This window comes from Pecten maximus, chromosome 18 (genome assembly GCF_902652985.1).
Source record: "Pecten maximus chromosome 18, xPecMax1.1, whole genome shotgun sequence".
NCBI lineage: Eukaryota > Metazoa > Mollusca > Bivalvia > Pectinida > Pectinidae > Pecten > Pecten maximus.
Window position 1 is genome coordinate 1,795,323 of NC_047032.1, and position 19,685 is coordinate 1,815,007.

General features: G+C 37.4%; 1 protein-coding gene across 1 annotated transcript in view; it reads right to left on the reverse strand.

Annotated features, from left to right (window-relative positions):
• Positions 1–19,685, reverse strand: part of LOC117317035 (kinesin-like protein KIF13B) — a 416,447-nt gene that overhangs the window by 235,590 nt on the left and 161,172 nt on the right. Inside the window, exon 3 of the mRNA XM_033871817.1 lies at positions 1,393–1,450. Within this exon, the coding sequence (XP_033727708.1) occupies positions 1,393–1,450 (58 nt within the window). The remainder of the gene's footprint in view (positions 1–1,392; positions 1,451–19,685) is intronic.

A 19,685-nucleotide genomic window follows, 5' to 3' on the forward strand; every position in this document is an offset into this window, starting at 1 on the left:
AGAATGAATTCCAATAAAAATCAAACAAATCAGTCAAAAATGTGATTTCCCTATATAAACTATAGTAAAGTTTACCCCCTCCCAAGGGGCAAACTTGAGACCCCAGGGTCATGAAATTCACAATTTTAGTAAAGCACCTTAAGACCCTTCTAACTATAAAGAGTATTTGATTCCACCTTATTTAAGTCTTGAGAAGAAGATTTTTTAAATTTCAGTCAATTTGGCCCTTTTTAGCCCCGCCCATCAGCCCCTGGGGGTCAGTCAGGGCCAACATGTGCATGCCATCAAACTGTCATCTCATGCTGACATTGTTTACCAAATTAGAATGAATTCCAATAGAAATCAAACATATTATAGTCAAAAATGTGATTTCCCTATATAAACTATTGTAAAGTTTACCCCCTCCCCAGGGGCAAACATGAGACCCTAGGGTCATGAAATTTACAATTTTGGTAAAGCACCTTAAGACCCTTCCGTCTACGAAGAGTGTTTGATTCCACCATATCTGAGAGTAGAGAAGAAGATTTTTGAAGTTTAAGTCAATTTGACCCTTTTTAGCCCCACCCCTCAGGCCCCTGGGGGGTGGGGACCATATAATTTACAATTTTGGTTGACCTTTAGCCATAGAAGCTTCCTGCCAAATTTCATGGAATTTGGTTTAGGGGTTTTGGAGAAGAAGTCGAAAATGTAAATTGTTTACGGACGGACGACGGACGACGGACAAAAGGGGATTAGAATAGGTCACTTGAGACTTTGTCTCAGGTGACCTAAAAATAGTAAAAACTTCAATTGTCAAAATCCAAGATGGCCGCCTGTCAGCCAGTTCATATTTGACCCCTGTGACCTTGAAAGTACATGTAAGTCAAGGTCATTCTTTAGAAAAACTTTGGAAGCCTTTCATCCAAGAATGCTTCTGACCCAATATCACCATGCTGGGCCTCTTGGTAATTGAGAAGTTTTTCAAAGATTTGAACTTGAAAGTAGGTCAAGGTCATGCTACTGGTCCAATATAGTGACCTGGCCCAGCCTCTTAGTTAATGAGGAGAACTGGATTAAAGATTGAAATACATTCAATCCCTTTGAAAGTAGGTCAAGGACATTCATATGAATAAATTTAGCAGCCTTTCATCCCATCTTGTTCCTGGCTCAATATCATGACCTGGAGCCTCTTGATTATTGAGAAAAGTTTTTTAAAAGACTACTACATTTGGCCAATGTGACCTTGAAAGTAGGTCAAGGTAGTCCATTTGAACAAATTGTGTAACCCTTCATCCCAGCATGCTACTGGCCCATTATCATGGCCCTCATTACTAAGAAGAAAATTAACATGTAAATTGTTAACAATGCAAGACAGATGACGCAGGTGTTCAAACAATACATAGAGTTATCTACCTTGGGTGCTTTCCTGCCACCAGCCCCACTGCCTCTCTCTCCTCCACCATCATGGGGGCTGTAAAATAAAAAATATTAAAATATAAAAATATTCATTGAAGGTTTCTTTGTCAAAAACTTTTTTTATAAAATGATATCTTAGTGTATAGTTGTTATTAGTTAACAGACATTAAAACAAAAATATCAGCAAGAAGTTAAGAATAGGGGATAATATACTGTCAAAGTTTGTGTGAGCAAAACATCCAAGATGCCTGCCTTAAAGCCATTTTGATTTCAAAATCAAACCCAAAATTATCTTCCTCAAAGATACTTTTCAAGAAAGAGCCATATCTTGAATCGCTTCAGTGCTTTTCAAGACATATCATGATAACAAGGTTTTTTTACAGACAGACCATGGAGGGACAACAGGCAGACCACAGACCAATGAACAAGTGTAATTTAAATAGAGAGGGAACAATTTGATGATGGGATAAAACTAGTAAAGGTCTAGTTTATAATACCGATTAATGTCTAGTTTATAATACCGATTAATGTCTAGTTTATACCAGTTAACGTCTAGTTTATACCAGTTAAGGTCTTGTTTATACCAGTTAAGGTCTAGTTTATACCAGTTAAGGTCTAGTTTATACCAGTTAAGGTCTTGTTTATACCAGTTAAGGTCTAGTTTATACCAGTTAAGGTCTTGTTTATACCGGTTAAGGTCTAGTTTATACCGGTTAAGGTCTAGTTTATACCAGTTAACGTCTAGTTTATACCGGTTAAGGTCTAGTTTATACCAGTTAAGGTCTTGTTTATACCAGTTAACGTCTAGTTTATGCCAGTTAAGGTACCGGTTAACATCTAGTTATACTGGGAATTATGTGTAGTAAGATTTTGACTTAAAATTATCATACCCTTGGCTTCAAATAAGTCCACATTACTGAGTATCACAAGACCATATCTCGGATGTTTTGTAGCTTCTAATTTGTAACTTGAGACTCATTTGACGCGGGGATTGACAATTACCGATTCTTCATTCTATTTACTTGTCTTCAGAGAGGAAACTGAAATGTCACACACACAAATGTCATACAAGATGGTTCTTACGACAGAATCATGAGAACATTTGTTTTACAATGTACCTAGGAGTCTTGTAAGAATCGTGAGAACGTTTGTTTTACAATGTACCTAGGAGTCTTGTAAGAATCGTGAGAACGTTTGTTTTACAATGTACCTAGGAGTCTTGTAAGAATCGTGAGAACGTTTGTTTTACAATGTACCTCGGAGTCTTGTAAGAATCATGAGAACGTTTGTTTTACAATGTACCTAGGAGTCTTGTAAGAATCGTGAGAACGTTTGTTTTACGAAAATTTGAAAGTCTTATGAGAATATACTTTAGAGTTACACATGGAATCAGGTTCTAAATTTGTCTCCAGAGAATAATCTTCATTCAATTTGGTGCCACAGTTTCCAGCCTACAATGACAAACTCAACACGGAAAATATTTCAGAATTGCTTCAATCATTCTGCGTGCTGTTGGAATCCCTCAAGTTGTTCAGCAGGCTGATGGAAGTATTAGATTTGGGCATTCTGGCTTACGAGGTTAAGATCCTTCCCCTAGCGAGTGTTATTGGGTTAGAACCATGGTTCGTGATGTCACCACTGTCAAACAGGAATCAAAGACTTCGACAAATAGCTTCAATTTCTGTCGTTTGTAAAACGTCCCGTGTGCATGTTTATAGTATGTATTGGACAAGTGTGTTAGCTCGAACAACAATCACTTTAGTCCTAGAGGGGTCACAAGGTGGGGTTTACCAGCCTTAGATAAAACGACTATCAACTTACATGTATGTATGTTCTGATCAGGAAATTGAAGATGTTGATCAAATAAAAGATTTTTTAACATAGAAGATCTAATTCTTTTGATTCATTCCGGAACAAATATGAAGTTTTTGTATTATATCTATCCTGTAATGAACCCAGGGGTCAAACACATGTCAGTCATATCTGTCTCACTTCCTATAGTGAAATTAAATTAAAGAAACTACGAGACAACATTTTGAAACGCTGAGAATATATTTGAGTTAAGGCTTTCAAGGCTTTTAACCTGAAGATTTTAGGACTTCCAGGGAGTGAGTTCTAAATCGTCTGAAACTTCACCACGGCCACAGATAATTAGGGTGTGACAGCGTCCATAATCAACTCTGATCAGTGTCTCCACTTAAAGACTGCTGTATAAATACTTACCATGTACCGATCCTTGTCACCGTTAAATCTGTATTAATCTATAGGCCAGACAGATTACTTCAGTTGAAACATCTCTAATATTTTTATACGGTTGTACGAGATGTGTCGAGTGTTGTACGAGATGTCTCAAGTGTTGTACGAGATGTCTCGAGTGTTGTACGAGATGTTTCCAATGTAAGGTTCCTAGCTTATTTAAGTTGAAAACCTCTAATATTTTTATAAGGTTGTACGAGATGTCTCAAGTCTTGGCTCCGTTTGTTATCTAAGTTAAAACACCTCTAATATTTTTATAAGGTTGTAAAATATGTCTCGAGTCTCAGCTTCCTAGCTTTTCTAGGTTGAAACATCTCTAATATTTTTATCAGGTTGTACGAGATGTCTCGAGTCTCAGCTTCCTAGCTTATTTAAGTTGAAACACCTAGTAATATTTTTATAAGGCTGTACGAGATGTCTCGAGTCTCAGCTTCCTAGCTTATTTAAGTTGAAACGCCTGTAATATTTTTATAAGGTTGTACGAGATGTCTCGAGTCTCAGCTTCCTAGCTTATTTAGGTTGAAGCACCTGTTATATTTTTGGTAATGTCTCAAATCTAAAACTGTCTTGCCTGTTTACTTCAATATACAGAGGAATACATTTATTTGCAAATAACCCGCTCATTTGTATAAAGTTTTCAAGTCCTGATTTTTTAAATGCTTTCTCTATGTTTTTTAACTCTGTGTATTTGCTTCAAGTTCGACTCTAAACTCGACATATCTTCACATGGAAATTCTCAAAATTCAAAGTCATATATAATTTTGTGTGATTTTGACAATATGTACTACTGATCTATATGTTTCCATGAAATGATGTGAAAACACCTATACATCAATTTTGATCACGTTTTGTTTCACTGGTAATTATATCGGCATGCACATCGACAAATATGATTCAGTCCAGATCCAGACAGAAGCCCCCGATCCCTATCACAGCATGATTATTGATTAAAAAATTTTAAAAATCACAATTTTTCTTGAATTTTTTTTTATTTCATATATTATCATAACTGCAGTTTGTTCTGCATTGGTGGTACCAAGCTTCTACTACTGTCGCCATGATACGATAGTTTACATGCGACACATCACGTGGACATGTGTTATCATGCATGGACACTGCTTTGGGTATGGAAGAAAGGCATGTCACTGTTTGACGAGCAACAATTGTATGGGGGACGCATGTAAAAAAGTTGTTTTAATGTTTTGAACAAGAGGCCTATAGGGTTTAATAGACTGTCACCTGACTTCAACAGACCCCTAAGTACTATTGTAGTCTACATACTCATTAGCATTATTATAATAGTATAGTGATACTGACAACAATCGGAATTATGCAATACTGTAGGTTGGTCGTGGTAAGCCATCTTGGATTATAGAGCAACCCGAAAAACAACAAAACTTGCACAGAACCATCTCAGAATCATTTCAGGCATTTAGTTAGAGTTGAAACCAACTGATAGAATTTCAAAATGTGTTTTTCAAAATGAAGGCCATTGCAGCCCTCTTGGTTTCCGACCAAACTGAAAAATAACAAACCTTGCCTAAAACACTGTTAGAATCATTTAAGGAAAGATTTAGCTGAATCCCAGGGGTGGAAATTGAGAAGAAATATGTATGTTTAAAACAGGTTTTGCTCAGGAAAACCATGATTGCGCAATCCTCTAACAAAATGACTGCCATGTCAAAGGCCGAAAAATAACAACACTTTGTCAGCCTTTCTTCCTTAACATCTGAGAAGTTTAAAATGTGGCTTTCAATATGGCACAGCTCATGGTTGGCAAGGGACGAAACATGATGGCTATAGGTCATTCAGACCCTTCAAGTCAGATCACCCAACAAGAGGCCAAGAGGGCCTCTATATCGCTCATCTGGTTGGATTTGACCAAACTTCAAAATAATATTTATGTTTAATTCATCAAGATACTAAATTGATTCATTTTTAATCCCCACCACCTAGGGATTGCTTAATTCCAGTGAAGAAGTCGTTTATATCAATGTAGGCAAGTTGATCCCTTTTGGCCCCTGCCGCACAGCCCCCTGGGAGATCAGCCCCACCATTTGTAGCTTTTAGAATCCCTACCACCTAGGGATGCTACCATATCTTATTCATTAAAACTTGCAGCCAAAAAAAACTTCAAATCCTTCAATTACCTTATTTTCCTCCAGCAAATCTTTTTTTTTTTTTTACTATTTTTTAAATTTTTGGCTGTATCATAAATTTCCTTGAAATGTTTAATTTCTATCCAAACAAATCATTCGAACACCAACGCCTCCCAATATCACCATACCGATAACAAAGTACTTATCTGATCAAAAACACGCTCTATGCATGCAATCATATTGACAAATAGGAGGAAAACAAGAGTTTGTATGACTCAGAGTGTGGACAGAAGTGTTGTATACCTGCATGTTCATGCCCTTTATCAGAGCCAATTGTCCCGCATGCAATGAAACTAATTAGAAGAATCCCCGCAAAGGCCTTGATAACAGTCACCAGACCAAAACATTTCGCAGCAAAAAAAAAATCAACTTCATCAGTAAAAACACCAATTCCAACACACGTCAGCTTGGTTTGATATTAGTTCTGTGACGCAGATTGAACTAGATTTGCTATAGGTAGGAAGACACACGGGGCCACATCCCTCCTCTGGGTTTTTCTGTGTGTAGTAAATGTTCTATAAAGACTCATAATGTATCAAATCCTTGATTGTCTTCTCTTTTAGTTGCAAATTCAAACAGTAAGATGGTCCTCAAGCTAGACATTCAGACAGATTATATGTAATACACTTTGAGATGGTCCTCAATCAAGCTAGACATTCAGACAGATATATGTAATACACTTTGAGATGGTCCCCAAGTTGGACATACGGACAGCCATATGTAATAATACACTTTGACATTGTCCCCAAGTTGGACATTCAGACAGCCTTATTTAATACACTTTGAGATGGTCCCAAAGTTGGACATTCAGACAGCCATATGTAATAACTTTGAGATGGTCCCCAAGTTGGACATTCAGACAGCCATATGTAATACACTTTGAGACGGTCCCTAAGTTGGACATACAGACAGCCATATGTAATACACTTTGACATTGTCCCCAAGCTAGACATTCAGACAGCCATATGTAATACACTTTGAGATGGTCCCCAAGTTGAACCATACGGACAGCCATATGTAATACACTTTGAAATTGTCCCCAAGTTGGACATTCAGACAGCCATATGTAATACACTTTGAGATTGTCCCCAAGTTGGACACACAGACAGCCTTATATAATACACTTTGAGACGGTCCCTGGAGTTGGACACACAGACAGCCTTATATAATACACTTTGAGACGGTCCCTGGAGTTGGACACACAGACAGCCTTATATAATACACTTTGAGACGGTCCCTGGAGTTGGACACACAGACAGCCTTATATAATACACTTTGAGACGGTCCCTGGAGTTGGACACACAGACAGCCTTATATAATACACTTTGAGACGGTCCCTGGAGTTGGACACACAGACAGCCTGATACACAGACAAGAATCAATATTGTCCTTCATAACCTTGCAAATCAGTTAAAGAATTGTGAGGAGATCAAACGAGTCCTTCAACATCTTCCCATATACTTTGTTTTAATTATTAATGCTCAGTACTGCACACACTGCGCGACGGCTCAAAGTTAGACAAGTGTGCTAATGTAAGCATAAATGTACCACAACATTATATTTAACAGCTATGGAGACAACTCCCTCCAAAACTAATTTTAAGAAATTGTTAAAATGCAATAAAGTCGAAGATATCTTATACAAAAACAAAATTATTCCCATGCACATTCATCAAAGCTTCTTTAAATTTCAAAATGAATGTTATTTTCTGATGTTCAGAAGAAACTTGAAGAACACAACAATTTTCAAAATCAACACATTCAGCTTCAGTCTCCAAACCTTTTCAGAATCAGGGATCAGATGGGATGAAGACCAGGCCTACAACTACTAATTAAATACCAATTAGTTATTAAGTACAGAAAGGACATTCTAACACTAGTATTGTTATGATTTATACAAACCTGCCACACACAGAATCGTACTTATTATATTGATCTGGTTCACTCAGAAGTTTGGAGTCTCATTATCTCAACAATTATAAATGAAACACAGAATTTCACAAATGCACCAATTAACTCCAGCAATGAGGGAACAGCTGATTAACATCGCAGTGAAATCACAACTGTAATTATTCCAGAATCGTCAAAGGCCCCAGTTACTATTAAACAAATTATCATCAAAAAGAAGATGGGAGTATTTTTAGCTTGTTTTTCTCTTCAAAACTTTCTTAGAAATATTATAAGCAATCAAAAAGTAGGTTTTTAGAGTAGAAATACTGCCCGTCATGAAAAATCTAGCTAAAAATCCTCGACAGCAAAGATATGGTAAATGTTGATTTACTGATTTGACTTCAGAGCAATCATTTTTATCCAAAAGTAAGTTTAATGTAAACTTTCATACTTCTGTTGCATTTGACTACTGATATTTGAAAAAGCAAACATTTGCAAAACTATCAAATTGATGGACAGACCGATAGAGAAATGGACAAATGGATAGATAGACAAATGGAGATGGAAAAATGGACAGACAGACAAATGGAGAGATGGACAAATAGACAGACAGAAAAATGGAGAGATGGACAAATGGGCAGACAGACAAATGGATACACAGACAAATGGACAGACAAATTGAGATATGGACAAATGGATAGAAAGACAAATGGAGAGATGGACAAATGGAGAGATGGACAAATGAATAGAAAGACAAATGGAGATATGGACAAATGGATAGAAAGACAAATGGAGAGATGGACAAATGAATAGACAGACAAATGGAGGGAAGGTCAAATTGAGATTTTGTAGCCTAGACATAAAATCTGACATTCTAATAATTTTGGAATTTTGTTTATCTTTATAACTATGCACAATTTAAAATCGAGTAAAAAAAAAACAACTCAAAAACTAAGTCCTGTCTGCACTTGAACATCATTGTAGTTTTCTACTACAAATGTTGATTCCATCTCAAAGCCGACATCAGGTAAAATTTTAATGATGTTTAATGTTTTCGTCCTTGGAACAGGAAGCCTCGCTTTGTCTCATTAAGTGGGTGTTTCCTTTATACAAATCGACTGGCGATTTACGAGGATTTTCCACTTGAAGGTACATTTTCTTGAACGGCTGTTTACATCAAAATAAATGAAGACTGATTTACCAGTGATTGTATTTGATAACTTTCACATATTGGTAAATATTATGTCTAAATAAAATAAAGACAAGTAATGATCACCGAGTAATGGGGGGGGGGGGATCAGAAAATTAAATGTTTACAATATGGTCTATCTAACCCAGATGTCCCCAGAATAGACAGAATTTCTGGTTACACAAGGTCTGACTTACACAAGCTTTACTGTATTTTAATGAGGACTGGCAACAGAAAGACAAGAGGATTTCCACTTCTAGCCTCGACCAACGGTTTATCATGGAAGCAGGAAACAGAATGTTGGACACAGATGGATGAAAATGTACACTAGCCAAGAAGAATGATGACCAATACAATTTGAGCAATAGGACACGAGAGATTCTCTTGTCCATCAAATCATCTGTGTGTTCACAATTAGGAAATTGATTTAGAGATTATCTGACAAGTAGCGGACTTTTGTAGAAGCTTTTCCATGTTTTAGTGTTGGTCAAAGTTCTATCTATCCAAGGCTTACTCATTAGTTAATAGTCCGAACAACTTTCAGCTGATGGTAAAAATCTTACGAATCGCTTCCTTTAGATATGTAGCATGTAAAAATATTGATGATAAAACAAAGCCCCAAAATGATAGATAAGCACAAAAAGTTTATATATGATGAAAACCAAGCATACTGGGTATTTTGAAAGCGATATATGTCCCTACCAGCCCTCGCTAAAAATAGTAACACTGACCTTCACCTTGACCCAAAAACCCTGAAACCTGATCTTGTCGGAGATATTATGGTCCTTCAACAATGTGTGAAATTTGATCGAAATCTCTCAAGGAATAATGTAGCCAGACCACAGACAAACTTTGCCATTACTGTACATACTGATATTACATCACAATATTTATACAATCTTAAACTTTTGTTAATTTACCGAACATCATGTGAGAGTTTTCACCTTGGTAACCTTATCACTCAACAGTTTTGACCTTGGTAGCCTTATCACTCAACAGTTTTGACCTTGGTAGCCTTATCACTCTACAATTTTGACCTTGGTAGCCTAATCACTCTACAGTTTTGACCTTGGCAGCCTAATCACTCTACAGTTTTGACCTTGGTAGCCAGACCACTCTACAGTTTTGACTTGGTAGCCTAATCCCTCTACAGTTTTGACCTTGGTAGCCAGACCACTCTACAGTTTTGACCTTGGTAATCTAATCCCTCTACAGTTTTGACCTTGGTAGCCAGACCACTCTACAGTTTTGACCTTGGTAACCTCATCCCTCTACAGTTTTGACCTTGGTAACCTCACCACTACAGTTTTGACCTTGGTAGCCTCACCACTACAGTTTTGACCTTGGTAACCTCACCACTACAGTTTTGACCTTGGTAACCTCACCACTACAGTTTTGACCTTGGTAGCCTCACCACTACAGTTTTGACCTTGGTAGCCTCACCACTACAGTTTTCACCTTGGTAACCTCACCACTACAGTTTTCACCTTGGTAACCTCACCACTACAGTTTTCACCTTGGAATGTGCGTCAAAATTTATGAGTCATCATTTACGACTTGGTTACTCAACATAAAATGATGACGTTACGTTATTGTGAGCAGTGTCATATAGTGCGTACCGGCTTTCTTTACCCCCCTCCCCCCTTAGTGTAAGATTGTTTTATCTTTTCCCTAGCAACTGACAGATAACTCTGTGAAGTATGCGAGATACAACGATCTAATACTCTGGAGACTTTAGATAGATCAGTAAGTACTAAGCCACCAACTCATTATAACTCCACATTTATGAGATGTGGTCTGACCTTCCTATGTAACATCTGATGGGAGTTTTCCTGTTACATATTAACACCACTGATTTGATGGATATTTGTCCGCACTCGTTGACAACAGCAATCCCATTAGTGATGCCGTGTACCGACATGACATCAAGGGAGCTAACTCTCCCTACTAACTATTACAAATGGATTATCAGGGTTCCATTTACTCACTTCAATTTGTTAGAATCAGAGTGACAAGCACTCGCTAACCACTAACTAATATCTATGACATTTAAACCCATTGTCAAACTTTTATGGACACTGTTTCTTTAACGAGAGTCTAAGAAAAATACATAATTTTGATAATAGTATGCTACACAAGACCTTGAGAGAAACAGATTATAATTTATTATAGACATGTAGATATAACTTTATTATGTCACACAAGAGTTCAAGAGAAACAGATCATTATAACAATAGCATGCCATACAAGTGCCTGAGAGAAACAGATTATATAACTTTATTAAGTCACATAAGAGTCTTAAAGAAACAGATCATTATAACAATGTCATGACACACAAGAGCCTGAGAGAAATAGATTATAACTTTGGTGTGTCACACAAGAGCCTGAGAGAAACAGATCATTAAAACAATAGCATGCCATACAAGCTTATTAAGTCACATAAGAGTCTTAGAGAAACAGTTCATTAAGACAATGGCATGACACACAAGAGCCTGAGAGAAACAGATTATAACTTTGGTGTGTCACACAAGAACCTGAGAGAAACAGATTATAACTTTGGTGTGTCACATAAGAGTCCGAGAGATACAGATCATTATAACAATGTCATTCCCCACAAGAGCCTGACAGACACATCCTTTGACTTTGGTATGTCGTACATTTCAAGCCTTAAAGAAATTTCACACGAGGCGCTGGAATAACTGATAACGGTTATAAAACAATACAAGCTATTGTGTAAACAACACAAACAAAACAGCAGATGGGCTGTACATTTTTGTACTCTTTATGCTGTTATGACCTGATCAACCAATACAAAACAACAACACCAGTTATCGCATCACACAGGAGCATACGCTCCGACCAGACGATGATTATAGTCTCGACGAAAGCTCCTAACACGACACACCATTCCCCGGAGCTTGAGGCAACAACAGAATGCTCCATTCAGCAATATATGACCAATATAATTTGATTAGATCACTAATCAGTTCAGCATAATGGAAGCTTTCCGGTCCAACCAGGGTGCAATACCCTCCATGAAAACTGCGAACAGTCAGACACCAACCCTGAAGGGGGAACAAACCTCACTAATTTAATAACAATTTGTAGGACACGTACATACAGGGGAGGTAACCCAGCGTGATTAATATTACACATCCTCTCCTCATCGAAATGTTAAACCCTCAAGGACCTATACAGTAGAGTTACAGTCGCCACAGAATCATCAATATGTTAGACCCTCAAGGACCTATACAGTAAAGTTACAGTCGCCACAGAATCATCAATATGTTAGACCCTCAAGGACCTATACAGTAAAGTTACAGTCGCCACAGAATCATCAATATGTTAGACCCTCAAGGACCTATACAGTAAAGTTACAGTCGCCACAGAATCATCAATATGTTAGACCCTCAAGGACCTATACAGTAAAGTTACAGTCGCCACAGAATCATCAATATGTTAGACCCTCAAGGACCTATACTGTAAAGTTACAGTCGCCACAGAATCATCAATATGTTAGACCCTCAAGGACCTATACTGTAAAGTTACAGTCGCCACAGAATCATCAATATGTTAAACCCTCAAGGACCTATACAGTAGAGTTACAGTCGCCACAGAATCATCAATATGTTAGACCCTCAAGGACCTATACTGTAAAGTTACAGTCGCCACAGAATCATCAATATGTTAGACCCTCAAGGACCTATACTGTAAAGTTACAGTCGCCACAGAATCATCAATATGTTAGACCCTCAAGGACCTATACAGTAAAGTTACAGTCGCCACAGAATCATCAATATGTTAGACCCTCAAGGACCTATACAGTAGAGTTACAGTCGCCACAGAATCATCAATATGTTAGACCCTCAAGGACCTATACTGTAAAGTTACAGTCGCCACAGAATCATCAATATGTTAGCTTTAAAACCCGGCCCGTAGAAAACTTTAAAGTTTGAATTGAGGAGAAGTCTAAAACATAAAGTGTTAATTTGTAAAGAAATTGAAAGTCTAAAACACAGTGTTGATTTGTAAAGAAATTGAAAGTCTAAAACAAAGTGTTGATTTGTAAAGAAATTTAAAGTCTAAAATGAAGTGTTCATTTGTAAAGAAATTTAAAGTCTAAAATGAAGTGTTCATTTGTAAAGAAATTTAAAGTCTAAAATGAAGTGTTCATTTGTAAAGTTAAAAAACTTAGATGATCAAATCAAAGACTACATGTTAACATACATATATATATATGTAATTTTCTCGTTGAAATATTGCGCTGAATTTTGGAAGTGCAAATCAAAGTTTTGTTAAATTGCTTTGTTACCTATATTATAAATGCTCCTGTTATAACTTGATGTGCTAAATAATTATATATATATAAAAAAAATCACTAACTGATACCACAAAGAGATAATTATAGTAATGAAACATATATCTTGTCCACTGAGATTTGACTCCAACCTGTGTCAACTGAAGGAGTTAAATATGTCCAATTTTATCCCTGGTAGACTCGGATGTTTAATGGTATCGCCTCGTCCTCTCTTTAACAGACAACAGCTAATTATATGTATCAAAACAATAGGAACAAGGGGAGATAACTTTCGAATTGAGATCTGACTCTGACTTTAGGGGCCGCGGTGGCCGAGTGGTTAAGGTGTCCCGACACTTTAACACTAGCCCTCCACCACTGGGTTGCGAGTTCGAAACCTACGTGGGGAAGTTGCCAGGTACTGACCGTTGGCCGGTGGTTTTTCTCCGGGTACTCCGGCTTTCCTCCACCTTTAAAACCTGGCACGTCCTTAAATGACTGACCCTGGCTGTTAATAGGACGTTAAACAAAAACAAACCAAACAAACCAATCTGACTCAGAGTTTACACCAAGTAGATGAAAAGTGTCCATTTATTTTCCAAGGTAGAATCAAGGTGAAGCTGATATCTATAACCACAGCGGGACTGTCAGACCTCTCTATGTATCTCAATGTTACCAGCCTGACAAATCACTGGAGGATACTAATTTTATTACAAGTCGACTAATCTCCGCCATCGGGAGGGGAAGCAACTCATTCAGCTAGCTGTATTAACATTTGATTTGTAACCCAGACATCAATATCTAGTAATGCAGACAAGACAAAATGGCTCCACCCACTAGCGTTGATATATTTCATGGTAAAAAAATTTCCGGGAAGGTCATTAGAGGTTATGCATTTTCCTATTTGTGATTAATCTGTAGAATGAGCAGTTATAGCCAAAGTAATCGAGAATGTTGTTGTGGTGTCGTTTGTCCGGTTGTTTTTTCCGGCAGATCCTTTGAGCCTGTCTCTATATAATGTGCTGAGGACTAAAAGGTTGACTGTCGTTAATAATTCTTTCATCTTCAGTAACACTCACTTATCATCACAGAAATGACTACTTCCAAATCAAATACGGTGTCCCTTTCTATCACAGTAAATTTACAGTAGCTATAGCAAGATATTTCATTCAGTAATGAATTCCACAACCAAACAATAACTTGATTTTTGTCTTGAATTCACCTCATTGAAGTCCTCTGGATTACCAGTCTACTGATCGAACAGCATCAAAATACTGGAATATCTTGCAGGTAATTTTCAAACAGCCTTCAAAGGCAATTACAGCAAAACTTCAAGGAAACTTCAGAATACTACAAATTATATACATCTTTGCCTTCAAACTCAATCATAGCAAAAATTTGATGGAACCTTTAGAATGGTACATTAGTTCTACTGATCTCAACCTTCAATCACAATTTAAGCAAAACTTGATGGAAAGTTAAGAATACTATCAATTCCATACATCTCTGCCTTCAAACACAATCATAGCAAAAACTTGATGGAAACTTCAGAATGGTACATTAATTCTACTGACCTCAGCCTTCAAACACTATCAATCACAGCAAAACTTGATGGAAACATCAGAATGCTACAAACTCTTTTTCAAATCTATGCAGAAATTTTCAAACTGTATGAATTGACTTGGTCACTGTTTTTCACACAATGCCACGGATCCATTTTACACAAAGTATTTTTGTACAAACTCCTGTAAGCAAGTCACTTTTTGAGACTTTTGAAAATGTTCCTCCTTTGACAAGAGAAACTTTAAACAACAAGAGATCCCAGAGGGATCTTGGCGCCCACCATTGAATGATCTTCATAGGTTCCATGTCAGATTGATCTTTTCTCTACTTTTCCCTTCATTTTACTAATCTGTGCAAATTGAGACATCCCTCCAGTACTTTTCAAACAAGGGAATCCTAGCTATATAAGAAATTTGAGATTTAACGATAATGGCTGTTTGTTTGCCAGGTTGTTTCAGGACAGACTGGTCTAAAAATGCAATACAAGGGACCAAGGGGAACCTACATATGAAATTTGAGAAAGATCCATTCAGTACTTTCTCAGAAATAGCGATAACAAACTTCAATTGTCAAAATCCAAGATGGCTGCCTGTCGGCCATGTTGTTTTCTGATTGGTCTCAAAACGCAATATGCATAACTAGGCACCAAGGGAAACCTACATATGAAATTTCAGAAAGATCCATTCAGTACTTTCTCAGAAATAGTGATAACAAACTTAAATTGTCAAAATCCAAGATGGCTGCCTGTCGGCCATGTTGTTTTCAGATTGGTCTCAAAACACAACATGCATAACTAGGCACCAAGGGAAACTTACATATGCAATTTGAGAAAGATCCATTCAGTACATTCTCAGAAATAGCGATAACAAACTTCAATTGTCAAAATCCAAGATGGCTGCCTGTCGGCCATGTTGTTATCCGATTGGTCTCAAAACGCAATATGCATAACTAGGCACCAAGGGAAACCTATATACGAAATTTCAGAAAGATCCATTCAGTACTTTCTCAGAAATAGTGATAACAAACTTCAATTGTCAAAATCCAAGATGGCTGCCTGTCGGCCATGTTGTTTTCCGATTGGTCTCAAATCGCAATATGCATAACAAGGCACCAAGGGGAACCTATATATGAAATTTCAGAAAGATCCATTCAGTACTTTCTCAGAAATAGTGATAACAAACTTCAATTGTCAAAATCCAAGATGGCTGCCTGTCGGCCATGTTGTTTTCCGATTGGTCTCAAATCACAATATACATAACTAGGCACCAAGGGGAACCTACATATGAAATTTGAGAAAGATCCATTCAGTACTTTCTCAGAAATAGTGATAACAAACTTCAATTGTCAAAATCCAAGATGGCTGCCTGTCGGCCATGTTGTTATCCGATTGGTCTCAAAACGCAATATGCATAACTAGGCACCAAGGGGAACCTTCATATGAAATTTGAGAAAGATCCCTTCAGCACTTTCTCAGAAATAGCGATAACAAACTTCAATTGTCAAAATCCAAGATGGCTGCCTGTCGGACATGTTGTTATCCGATTGGTCTCAAAACGCAATATGCATAACTAGGCACCAAGGGGAGCCTTCATATGAAATTTGAGAAAGATCCCTTCAGTACTTTCTCAGAAATAGCGATAACAAACTTCAATTGTCAAAATCCAAGATGGCTGCCTGTCGGCCATTTTGCTTTCCGATTGGTCTCAAAACGCAATATGCATAACTAGGCACCAAGGGGAACCTACATATGAAATTTGAGAAAGATCCCTTCAGTACTTTCTGAGAAATAGCGATAACAAAAATTGTTTACGGACGGAGGGACGGAGGGACGGAGGGACGGAGGGACGGAGGGACGGACGGATGGAGGGACGGACGGACGGAGGGAGGGACGGACGGACGGACGGACCACGGACCACGGACGCAGGGCGATTTAAAAATCCTAGAAACTGAAATCCTATTGAATGTTTAATCATAATGAACTAATATCATCCAGCGATGGTTGGACTTCGGCAGGATTTGTCATAAGAAATAAGGTGATGTGGGGTGACAAATGAGCTACGATCTCGATGTATGATGGAGATCACATCGGATGTTGTCCCGGCAATGTAATGGCGACCATTTATCAGGAAAGTCGGAATACCAATATCACCACAATACGATTAATGGTCACTTCACCATTCATAACCCGATATTCCAATAAACCATTATACTGCCGGCAGACTGATACACACGTTATCAGCTTCGGGCAATAATGAAATACTGCCATAAAATATCATTTAAGCTAGCCGGATTGGAATAATACTTGTAACATTATTGGCATCGCGGGGGAAATAAGGATATTTTTATAACAAAGAGTTGCTTCTGAGCCTGAGAAAATTGAATATATCTTTATATAATAACAAATAATTAATATCGTAAACAAGATATTGTTTTAAGTTAATTCCTTTCTGTGGCTGTGGAATGAATTTTGTATGGACTGAATTTGTTAGGACTGAATTTAGCAGAAATTTTTCAGATCATATTTCTGGGGTATTGTCAAGGAGTATAATTAATAATATTTATAATCCAGCAATGATCATATGCCTGGCAATAAGCCCAGCACAGTGAAACCGCTTACATTAATCTATTTCAATTTCCTGCAATAATTATGTCCACCTGCCCTGAGAGTAAAAATTGATGTGTGTGGTCCCCTCGGCAGATACATATGATGTAATGCAAGAGAAACGGGTAAATACAAGACAAAAGGCCCAGAGGGCCTGCCTTGTGTACCTACATATTTCAGTAATGATGACAAAATACTAATGTTATATATAACAAACAGAATACTACCAATTCCAAACAATTGCTCAACCAAAATCTGGACCAAAGCATGTCAATCTTTACGCAGGATTTTACAGAATTGGTTGTGTTTGCCCTATTTAGCTCCACCTCTATGATGCAGCGTCAAGGGAGCCACACTCTTCATTTCTTTTGGATCGCTTTTGTTCAATTGTGCTCCAGACCAAATTTCATCAAAATCCATTCAGTCCTTCAGAACAAGTAGCAATTTAAATGATTTACTTCAATTTCCCCTATTGGGCCTGCCCCTCCGGCCAAACAGGAGTCCCGCCCTCTGTTTGTACAATATTAGATCTCCTTTTACCAATAATGCTCCAGACCAAATTTCATCAAAATCCATTAAGGCATTCAGGACTAGTTAGGATTTAAAGGAAATGTTTACGGACTAACAGACACCATCCATGCCTTAAGCTAACAAATCACAATGCTGTGTTTGTATTTTCAGACTGACGAGTTTGACCACTGGAACCAGCCGCACTGTCTCGCCTAGGTTTCCATTTGTGCTGAAATTGGACTCAATGAACCTTCCGATGTCATTTTGCAATCAATTTACCACAGACTGGCCATTTGTAAGTGACGTCAACGTAACAAAAGGGGGAAATGTCATTATCGCTGATATACACACAAACTTACTGAATTAGTTTTAGTACATGAAACTCCAGTCAAAAGTATACAAGTATGGGCCAACAGTCAAACCTCATTATCTCAACCTCGATTAGGTCATGAAAAACCTTTACGATATCATGACATAACCAAGAATGCTTTCAGGAATTAATATAGAATTTAGGGGAAACTACCCTTTTTAGACCATAGGGGAAAATCAATTCTGAAAAGTTCTGAAATTTAAACATCACAAAGTTTCAGTTTTTTGGCTTTAAAAACACATTTTCCAAGTAAAAACAGCAAATGGTTAATTAGGAAGGCAAATCTGGAGTATTTGGGAATATTATTGCCATAAAAATGAGGGAAAATACAATATTTCAGTGAATTTAACAAAAGTCTCAGGGGAAAAAGGATCAAAATCCTGAGGGGAAAATGTATACCCATAAACAGTAGTAAAAAATCCCTACATTGATCCCTGGCTTTATATAGAAATTTAACTGTCGGGCCAGGACTTAAATTTTACTGTCGGGCCAGGACTTAAATTCTACTGTCGGGCCAGGACTTTTTCTTTGGGAAGGACTTTTTTTTTCCCCCGGGGGCTTTTTTCCTTCCCAGGACTTTAAAATTTTTGGGTTGGGGATTAAATTTTCGGGGGCCCCCAATTTTTTACTTCAATTAATTTTTTGGAAAAAAATTTTTCGGGGGCCCAAACCAAATTTTTCTGTTTCCAGGTTTAAATTTTTACGGGGCCGGGAAAAATTTCGGGGCCAATTTTTTTTTTAAAAAATGTCCCCGGAAAAATTTACTTTTTTGGGGACTAAATTTTTTTCCCCGTTAAATTTAAATTTTTTGGGGGGTTTAAATTTAGCTAACAAAATTTTCAATTTAAATTTTTTTCCCCCTTTTTTGGGGGGGCGGAAAATTTAAATTTTTCTTTTTTTTTTTTAAAAAAAAAAATTTTTTTGGGGGAAAATTTTTTGGGGAAAAAATTAAAAAAATTGGGAATTTTTTTTCGTCTGGAAAAAATTTTTAAATTCTGGGGACAAAAATTTTCCGGGGGGAAATTTTACGGGGGCCCGGAAAAAAAATTTTTTGTCGGCCGGGATTTAAATTTTTGGGGGGAGGATTTAAAATTTTTATTGGGCAAATTTTTTAAATTTGGGCCGGAAAATTTTTTCGGCCAGGACTTAAAATTTTAAATGTCGGGCGGCTTTTTTTTCTGTGGGCCAAAATTAATTTTTTTCCGGGGGCCAGGACAAAATTTACTGGGGGGCCGTTTTTATTTGCGGGCCTTAAATTTTACTGTCGGCCAGCTTAAATTTTAGGGGCCGGGATTTAAATTTTCCCCCCCGGGGCCCGGAAACTTAAATTTATTTTGGGGGCCAAAATTTTTTTTAAATTTTAGGGACTTTTTATTGGGGGCCCCTTTTTTAAACCGGGCCGGCTTAATTTTTACTCGGGGCCGGACTTAAATTTTTTTTGGGCAGGACAAAAAT